General features: G+C 32.8%; 1 protein-coding gene across 1 annotated transcript; it reads left to right on the plus strand.

The window, feature by feature from the left end:
- The first annotated feature begins 245 nt into the window (after positions 1 to 245).
- Positions 246 to 9,920, plus strand: LOC132758437 (uncharacterized). The gene is made up of 3 exons (XM_060750113.1): positions 246 to 1,179; positions 6,488 to 6,621; positions 9,787 to 9,920. The coding sequence occupies exons 1-3, from the start codon at positions 956 to 958 to the stop codon at positions 9,903 to 9,905; spliced, it is 477 nt and encodes a 158-aa protein (XP_060606096.1). The 5' UTR covers positions 246 to 955; the 3' UTR covers positions 9,906 to 9,920.
- The last annotated feature ends 623 nt before the right edge of the window (positions 9,921 to 10,543 follow it).

Raw genomic sequence — 10,543 nt, forward strand, 5'->3', positions numbered from 1 at the left:
ACAATATATGAAAACGGAATTCGTGATATAATTCACAAACACTGCAACATGCATTAGGTGGTAAAAAGTTTTTATTTTATAACTACTTCATTTTGTACAGGAACATAATTATACATGCGACATGATAATAATATATCACGATTTATATATGATGTGATGGTCAGAGAATAATACATTTCCTCCTTCCTGTATCCAGAATGAGTGCTTAAAGTGATTATGCATTAACCAATATACATGTATATCGCGCATTTTTTAGGGGAAAACCAAAAACGGGTAAAGCAAATTTGCTCTGAAAAAATACAATCAATATACACAGTATAATAACAGTTTTAATAGGTTTTTTTCCAGTTTTTTTTTTTCATTTATTTGTTTATTAATCGTGTTTGTGAAACATGAGAAGTAACGCTCAAGTAGAACTACACTTTAACATTGTTTCGGCGAAGGACTACTATTACAATGTACGCATTTGACTGGTCAAAATGACTCAATATGAAAATACAAGCGGATCGGAAGTAAAGATAAACTGAATTGTGAAGCTTGGTTAAGATATGCAAAAAACGGAAATAAGGTCTCTTTAAAGGATGTTGAACGGAAATAGGTTTAAACCTAATATCAAGTAAAGTTAATCATTTACTAGTATATCTATGTAGTGCGAGCATACATACATTGTACATGTTTTGAGCAACTTATAAGTAGATTTCTGATAACAAAAACGGTGCATATATGGGTGTTAAACGGATATAACACGAAATGTATGGATTTTATTACAATTAAACACTGAATATTTTGGATAATCCTTACTTATGATATTATTATTTTTACTTATAAAAATGGTAAAGTTTCGTTAACAATATAAAAAATTAATATTGCTGGACTGTACATTTATATAAACTAAGAAATAATAAATAAATAGTAGTTCTTGAATTAAAAAAAAAGGAAAATATTTGAGTTTGAAATGGCTCGTGACACATGTTATGACAACGTGCTTAATGTGCTTAAGTACGGTTGCATTGTGCTCTTTGCTATACAAGTTGCGGTTGTTTTGAGTTATAACATTGAAACTAATCCGAAAAAAGTCGGAAAAGCTGAAGGTGAAAAGGATTCCCAATTTGGATACACCGTTGCAATTATTCGTAAACCGGGTTGGACCACTGGAGATAAAAGCTTTCATGATAAAGAGTAAGTATTGTCATCTTATTTAAGACCGTGTATATCTAGTAACACAGGAATGTGCAAATAACGCAGGAATGGTGCAAAAGTAACGCAGAATTGTGCAATTAATTGGCTAAAACGAGCACCGCGATAAGTAAATGGACCAATATTTTTTATTGTACACTAAATTGGAAGAAATGAGTTAGCGCATACGGTTGCTGAGACATTATACTTTCAATCTCATCAAAAATATTTCCATGTTTATTTTTCAAGATCAGTCGCAAAAATGAGGACCTGACTAGCGTATTGAGGCGATTTTCAATTTCGTTGGTATCTTTAAATACAATCACGTACATATAAATTTATGATTTTTTTATTTTCGTAGTACCTGAGACATTTTCCAATCTACTCGTGCCATATTACATTAAATGTAGCAAATAAAACGCAATTGAGAGCACTTTTACGAGGTAACGCCGAATTCGTGAATGAAGCACTAAAGCAACGGGGGTTATCTGATTTAAATTAAGCTAAATCATATCTTACCAGCTTCCATCTATTGTTATACGACACTTGTAGTTTGACAAATGTCTTGGGTATACAGAATATGAAAAAATAAAGTTTTAAATGTGTTAAATGTACATATTTATTTGACGAAACACAAAATACACCTTCAAAACGGTAATCAGGTTGTCTTTCTCACGAATGATCTAAGAAAGTAAACAAATTCCTGAAAAAAATGTAATGCTGGTTAAAGTATAATGTAGTAGCAGCCGTATGCGCTAATTTATTTCTTTAAATTTGATTTAGAATAAAATATTTTGGTTCGTTTACTTACAGTGTTATGCGTTTTGGCAATAGCGTTGCACAGATCCGGCGTTACTTTTCCGATAATTGCACATTCTTGCGTTACTAGTGAGCGCCTGTTTTGTTCAAGATAATTGGCATAATTATACCGAAGAAATATTAAAACATGATACAAGTATTACAAATAGCCCTACGCATGCAGTGATATACCATAACCAGTACAGAACGTCTTAATTAAGCATTAACATTCGTTGTTGTTGTTTGTTTTGTTTTGTTTTGTTTTTGTTTTTTTTTTCAGAAAATTTATAAAGTCATATTTTGAAAAGCAGTTATTAACGCCCCCCCCCCCCCCAAAAAAAAAACAACGACAAGAAAAATAACAAAAAATAAACAACAAAAATTATGATAGAATTAGAATTATAATTTGTAACCTTCACGAATATCGGGTGATGTCTGCAACAAATCATCACTCGACATTACAACCCTACTTAAAATAGCAGCGTACTATTTGGTTCCGGGAAAAAAATTACGTAAAATATTCAAGTTGATTATGTTATTTTTCTCCTCTCTATCATAAGACTACAGGAACAATGCAATTTTACCGTTTATAAATAGTATATTTTATTTCGTAACATATTGCATGTGTAACAATAAGTAATAGTTACAGTATATGAAACGCGTAAGTTACGAGGAAGTCAAGAATTGAAACACATACTTTACCAACTCATTTTTCTTATTATTAACAGAAATAAAAACAATTAAGCTGATGAAAACTACAAGAAAAAGATTTGTTGAAGATTCGAACCATCGACTTTATGGTCACAAATCCCCCTCACTTTCAACTTGGTCATTAGACAGAATTTATTGGTATAAATATCGAGATCAATAGTGTCTTTAAACTCTTAAAAATTGGTCAAATACAGAAAAGTCTGGGTTGCATTTGTATACCAAATATAATGAGGCTGTGATGTTACGAAAACATTTACCACTGAGCATTTATGTCGAAAATTTAACTCAGTCGGTAAACAGGAAGTAGATGAGCAATAGACCCGAAATCGAATCCGAACATATGGGACCACGTATATATGCTGTATACCAAATATTAAGAGTCTATGATAAGTAGTTGCTGAGAAAACTGTTACAAAAACTTCCTACCATTGACCATTAATGGCAAAAATTAACTAAGTCTGTAAATAATAAATTGATGTGCGTCAGACCTGAAATCAAATTCCACAATATGGGACCTAGTATCAAGGCCAAATATCAAGAGGCTGTGATACATAGTTGCTAAGAAAACTGTTAAGAGAAAATATCCCCGCCCGCCGCCCGCTGGCCCGCCGCACGACATTCACTATACTATATTTCGGGTTTGCAACTGTGCAACCCGACCAAAAATCATAAAAAACAAGGAAACTAACAAAAGAAAAACTCCTTAAAATTAATGAGTCTCAAGTCAATATTGCCACATAATACACAATCCTTTATTTTTTCCGCGAAAAAGTGTTTCTGCAACCGCATTTTTACCCTTGTTTCACTAATGAAACGAATACAGTCACGTGACTCTCTGTGATATTATGTAGGAAGGCATTTTCCTGATTTTTATCCAAAAAACTTCCCTGTGGTTTCATTGTTGTAATTAAAGTTATGACATAATTGTTTGTTGATTGTTTAAAACATGAAATGACCACGACATCAAGCTTTTTTTAGTTAAGTTATGAAACTAGTTTCACAGAAAAACCATAACAAGCTGGAAATCATGAGGAATTAGAGCGCAACATCGCGCAGAAAGTGTCGGTTTTTTTCCTTAAAGAGTTCAATTGAAGATTCATATCATCGTCAAGGAAGTGTGTTTTAAAGCCCATAATCTTGGAAAATGTATGTGCTTTAAAATCCCAATACATTCTTGTTTTTGTAGAATCCCACAGTAAAAACATACGATGAAAACGTGGTAATATCTAAATTATATCTTAATGTGTGCCTTGTATAGAACGGTATTCAAATATTACATTACAATGCAGACAAAAGACAAATCTCAAGCATTTAGTCCAAGCAAAATAAAAAGCATACATGTATAAGTGCATGTATAAGACGTTTCATATTTTTTCAAGTGTTATTTTTATAAAAACAAGAATGTGTTTGTTAAACACAAATGCCCCCGGCTCCGATTCTTGTCAGTAGTAATATTTCAAAAAATGTTTACCCATTCACTCAGTTATATGGACAGAAACATTGCCAAAAGATTGTAAACACAAGTTATATAGCTTGACGTGGCCATTTGTAATTGTGAAATGTATAAGTTGCCAAGTCATTGCTATGACTTGTGAAGTGATAAATATTCAACTTTATCAAATATATATAAATGTAAGAAATCTATACTTGGCACCCTTGACCTTGACCCATTGACACCTATAGAATATCATGCAAGTTATCTTCATACCAAATATGAAAAACACCTGTCGATAAATAAAGGCTGTATAGGCAAAAATGTTAAAATATATTTTGAGCATTGATGACCTTGACCAAACTGACCCCTAACTCCATGCAAAGGAAGAATACCATGCAAGTTATCTTCCAACCAAATATGAAATAAATCTGTCAATAAATAAAGACTGTATGGGCAAAAGTGTAAAAATATATTTGTAGCACTAGTGACCTTGACACACAGATCCCTCACTCAATCAAAAGAAAGAATACCAAGCAAGTTATCTACCTATCAAATATGAAATACACCTGTCAATAAATAAAGCCTGTATGGGCAAAAGTGTAAAAATCTATTTTTAGCACAAGTGACCTTGACCCACTGATTCCTACCCCAATCAAAAGGATGAATACCATGAAAGTTATCTTCCTACCAAATATGAAATAAATCTGTCAATAAATAAAGGCTGTATGAGCAAAAGTGTAAAAATCTATTTTTAGCACTCTTGACCTTGACCCAACTGACCACTAACTCCATAAAATAATTATAAATGACATCTGTCTATAGAATATGATTAATACATTTGTAAAAATCTATTTTTAACATTGGTGACCTCGACATTGGTGACATTGACCTTGACCCAAATGACCCCTTACTATACCCAAAGAAGAAGGACCTCCTTTGGCATGTTTGCATTAAATATGGAAGACATCAACCAAAAAATAAAGTTTTGTTTGTTTGTTTGTTTGTTTAATTTTACGCCTTTTTCCAACAGTATTTCAGTCAGTCATATTAACAGGTAGTTTCCTAACCATCGTTCCTGGAGAGTTACACCAGTACTAGACTACCTTCCTCTGCGCTAAACTACCAAAGCATCTCCCGGGGATCGAACCCACGCCAGAGAGGTAACTGGATTAGAAGTCATCGGCTCTAACTCCTCGACCACGGAGGCGGTCGATCAAAAAATAAAGGCTGTATGAGCAAAAATGTTAGAATTTATTTTCTAAACCAGTGACCTTGACTTTGACCCTAGAGACCACTTACTCCACAAAAAATAGAGGACCATTAAATGTATCCACCTACCAAATATGCAAGATATCATTAAATAAATTAAGCAATTAAGAGAAATTTACGATAAACCTAACTTGTCGGAATAGGTTAACCAGACAAGGCCCTATTTTCAAAGTGAAAAAAGGGAAATATCTGGGAAATATGGATGACACAGTTATATAACTTGGCAATATCATGTACTTTGTATTGATAAGTAAGTGTGGAAATTATGAAGCCATTAGTACAGATAAATTTCCAACTTGCCGTTTTAGGTTAACCATTATTCATTTTCTAAGTGCTGAAAAGGGCAATAACTTGGTAAATATGGAAGCCATAGTTATGTAACTTGACCAGATCATGTACTTTGTATTGATTAGTAAGTGTGTAAACTAAGAAGCCTTTGGTACAGATAGAGCCTAAGAAAATCCAACTTGCCGTTCTCGTACGGACAGACGGACGGACGGACAGACAGACGGACGGTTCAATTACTATATGCCCGGGGCATAAAAAATACTTTTCCTTCCTTGCGGCCAAAGTATTGCCGTTTGACAACGGCCACACATGATTTAGCTACAGACATGTATATACCAATCTTCTTTTCAATATAATTATTTCAGTTTCTGAATAATTATCTTGAATGACTAAAATTCTCTTTCAATGCTTAAAAGTACTAAAAAAATGACATAGTTATACTGTTTGAATACACCATATGTCATGTATTTGAAATTTTGCATTTATTTCGAAAACCTCATCTTTTTGTATACCGCCTCCGTGGTCGAGGGGTTAGAGTCGATGACTTCTAATCCAGGTACCTCTCTGGCGTGGGTTCGATCCCCGGGAGATGCTTTGGTAGTTTAGCGCGGAGGAAGGTTGTCTAGTACTGGTGTAACTCTCCAGGAACGATGGTTAGGAAACTACCCGCCTATATGACTGAAATACTGTTGAAAAAGGCGTAAAATGAAACAAACAAACAAACAAACAAACAAAATCATCTTTTTGTCTATGTACATGTATGTATTTGAGTTACAAAAAAATGTACTGTTCTGTTCTCTTTTTCTCCAGACTTTTGGTAGGGGCGCCAAATTTAACCTACAAAAAAATCATCGGCCATGGTCAGGCAACTCGATGTATGACACCGACAAGTGAGAATATCACCTGCACTTCCCTTGACCTCGAGGATCCTTTTAACATGTGTGGTAAGTGGTAGGCTTTTCATGTTCTCAGGTATACATGTATGATTACGATTAGATAAGATGTTCAAGTTCGAATCTTTTTCTCATTAAGAATGACACCGATGCCATTCCATCAGTAACATTATTTCGTTATGATATAGCTACTTGTCAAGCATTATAATAATAATAATAATAGTAATAATAATATCTTTATTTAAAGAAGGTTACACATTAAGAACACACAATAGCAATCATATATATCTTATTTCCAATGTGGCCTTCTGAAATAGAAAACAACAACAACAGGACATGCATAGGTAGAAAAATGAATGTATAATATGTAGTTTTTAGCAAAAGACAACTCATATACTTTCGAAAGGCACTCAATAATTTGTTTAAACATATACGTATATTGCATCATTCGTTCGTTCGTCCATTCGTTTGTTCATTTATTCATTCATTCATTCATTCCTTCATTCATTCACTCATGAAAGTACCATCCAAGTTAGACAAATATAAGTAATATTTATTTGCTAATGTCTTGCCATCGCCAAAGATGATAGATATTTTGACATATCTGACAAAATGACATTAATGTCCACTAATTGTGAGGTAGTTGTGTAAAAGAAAATACAACTGGCCCTCCACGTTAGGTATTAACGTCTACATATAAAATAACTAATTAATGCCTTTTTAAAAGTGGAAAGCCGTTAATATATTTTTGCTAAATATATAAAATTGAAAAAAGAAATATAATAGCCGACAAAGTTGCATCATATCAATGAAACAATCATAATGGACTCACACTAACAAATGCGAGTTTTAAATTTAAGAAATAGCTATAACAAAAACGGTTTGTTATCTCAGAATGTTACAATCATACTGTTTTTTGGTTATCTGACACAAAGAAAATATTGTTATTTGAAAATGTATACATTATGTATACACAAGTATTTTTGTTAGTATTAGATAGTTCTATGTAATTAATGTATAATAAGTATTGACACTTCCTATCATCTATCTATACTCGAGATCCTGAAAACATGTAACTAGAAAGGACGTCTTCAATAGATGGATACTTCAAGGACTTATAGTATTATAAACATTATCCAATAAATTTAAAATGCAGCCAGTCATTTTCTCGGCTAAGCAAGCGATTATTAATCTCGCTTTGGCATCTTCAGATAAAGTTTTTGCTTAAAAGTCATGTTACAACACTTTTTCACCACCATACATATATGATAATTATGTTTTACCGACATAGAATAAAAAACAGACATATTTTCTTTACTCAACTAGACACTATGTAAATGTTGAACGATGGTGATATTCACGAAGATCCTGGGGCTTTCAACAAAAATATGGCAGATATATATAACTAAAGTTGCATAGGGCAATGTCAAATTGAGTCCTGAACGGCACTAAAATTGGCATTCATAATAATCGAGTACATTATAAATATGCGGAAAGAAAAGTAGAATTACTAAATAATATTCATCATCAAGAACCTTGTATTATTGTCAAGTATATCTGGATATGTACAGTGTTATTATGAACTTAATATAAAAAATAATGTCACTGTTTATGAAAAGAAAACCAACCTAATGAAAAACAACAACTGGTACATATATTTTGATCTAAAAATAGATTTTGATCTAAAAAAAATAGATTTTGATCTAAAAATAAATTTTGATCTAAAAATAGATTTTGATCTAAAAATAGATTTTGATTAATCAATAGCGTCTCTAAAGACCACTGTATAGACAAGAAATGGCCTGAATCACACTAAATTCTCATAAAATGAATCATTAAAAAACAACGGTCATAAAAAGAGAACATTAAGATCACCACTGAGTAAAGCCATCCGGTCAGCTCAGATACAGTGTTTGACAGCGACTCGGGCGACCCAGACTCGATCCCCGGACGATGCAGGTCACTTGTTATTGATCTTAAAATCGTTTCTAAGGTCATTCCCACAATACATCTGCTCTGTCATGTACAGAAGTTTCAAATCTTGCTAAAGTTGAGGCAACAAGTAGTTAGTAACTTTCTTGACAGCATTACCAGGAACAATGCTGTGCCTGAACTGTGCTTTGGTAAATTCAATGCGATTAGGAGTGAAAACTACCAACACAATTACCACTTTGAGTAGTTTTCATTTAAAAGTGGTCTGTATCGGAGATTTAATGTATATTTCCTCAAAGGACTATTACGATTTAAGATGAAAACGCATTATTTAATAATGCATAAAGTATATAAACCAAGTGATCTTGTTCTTTTTCTTTCTTTTTTTTAAAATCAATTAACCACATTAGTCTGAATTATGATATATACTTGAACATTTAAAATCAAGTTTTATTACGTGCCGTTTATCTCTACAATGTCATACGGAGGATAAAACAAGTGCGTTTCCGGTTTTCCCCACTCAATTACATACTTTAATCTAGCGCCCCTATTCTACAAAGAATGTGTGTGAAAAAAAAAAGTAAAAGGAAGCGATATTGACTATTTCTAAATCCATTTTCAATTTATACTGCACAGGATAATAATAATAATAATAATAATGATGATAATAATAATAATAATAGTAATAATAATAATGAAAATGACGATGATGATGATGATGGTAATGATGATGATGATGTTGATGATGATGGTGATGATGATGATGATGATAATGATGTTGGTGAAGATGGTGATGGTGGTGGCGGTGATGATGATGATGAAAATAATGATGATCAAAAAAACAATTATAACAATAAAAAGTCGCACTGTACAAAACATAATTATTTTTAATATTTTTACTCATTCAATCTTATAGATTAGGACAAATGTCATTCAAATACATGTTTGTTTGTTTTTTTTTTACAACAGAGAATCTTGTTGAAATAGGCTTGAATTTAAAGGCACATTATGTGTCACAAATATAGTTTAATTTCCTTCTTTGGAAAAGGCAAACAGGACTTTTATAACGTTTTAATAATGGTTTTCAAGCATGGTGCATGCTTATCACCTGAAGTGAGGACCACTTAATATCAAAAGCAATAATTACATTTTTGTCTCGACGAATATAAATTTGACTTAATTAAATGTTCTATTCTAGAAAATTTAATTTTATTAAAAGAAGTTTTAAGGTGGCTTTATTCCAAACTTACTATATGTTGTTGTTGTTGTTTTTATCAATTTTAGCAAGATTAAAGAAAACCAAAACTGACTGTACATTTGAAAGCAGACTTGGAGCGACAATAGAAGTAAACCGAAAGTATAATAAAAATAATAGAGCCGATATGGTTACTGTAAGTGTTTAAAATTACTGTATGTCGATAAGTCTTCTCAAACTTTGCAGTTTGCAATATTTTAGAATCCTTGCAAAGGATTTGTGTTTAAGGGTTTACAAGGAGGAATGCAAAGGAGTTTTGTTTCTTTACAGATACAAAATATCGGCGAACCATTCCGCATGAACAAGAATCTTTAAAGAAAAAATATGGAAAAGTGCATTTGGCTCGGATCACATTTGTCATATCGGTGTTAGAATGGTATTTGTGTTGTGTGCAACACATGTGATAACAGAACATTATTGAGCCGCGTCACGACAAAACCAACATAAAGGGTTTGCGACCAGCATGGATCCAGACCAGCCTGCGCATCCGCGCAGTCTGATCAGGATCCATGCTGCTCGCTATCAGTTTCTCTACTTGTTATAGAGTTTGTAAGCGGATAGCATGGATCCTGATAAGACTGCGCGGATGCACAGGCTGGTCTGGATCCATGCTGGTCGCAAACCCATTATGTTGGTTTTGTTATGACGCGGCTCATATGTCATAGGTGTGACGAATGCAAAGATGCGACATACGTATTCCGTGCTTAATAAGCTTAACAAGGCCAGTCTTTACATTATTACTGATTGATTATTCGTATTAATCATATGGTTAATGCGATCAAATGC

This window comes from Ruditapes philippinarum, unplaced genomic scaffold (assembly GCF_026571515.1).
Source record: "Ruditapes philippinarum isolate M1 unplaced genomic scaffold, ASM2657151v2 ctg9546_1_1_1_1, whole genome shotgun sequence".
NCBI lineage: Eukaryota > Metazoa > Mollusca > Bivalvia > Venerida > Veneridae > Ruditapes > Ruditapes philippinarum.

Bases quoted from the DNA above. Each gene is read 5' to 3' on its own strand.
- LOC132758437 (XM_060750113.1), top strand. From the start codon at position 956: ATGGCTCGTGACACATGTTATGACAACGTGCTTAATGTGCTTAAGTAC. The intron at 1,180-6,487 runs GTAAGTATTGTC...CTTTTTCTCCAG, and splicing joins AAAAGCTTTCATGATAAAGA to ACTTTTGGTAGGGGCGCCAA. The intron at 6,622-9,786 runs GTAAGTGGTAGG...TATCAATTTTAG, and splicing joins GGATCCTTTTAACATGTGTG to CAAGATTAAAGAAAACCAAA.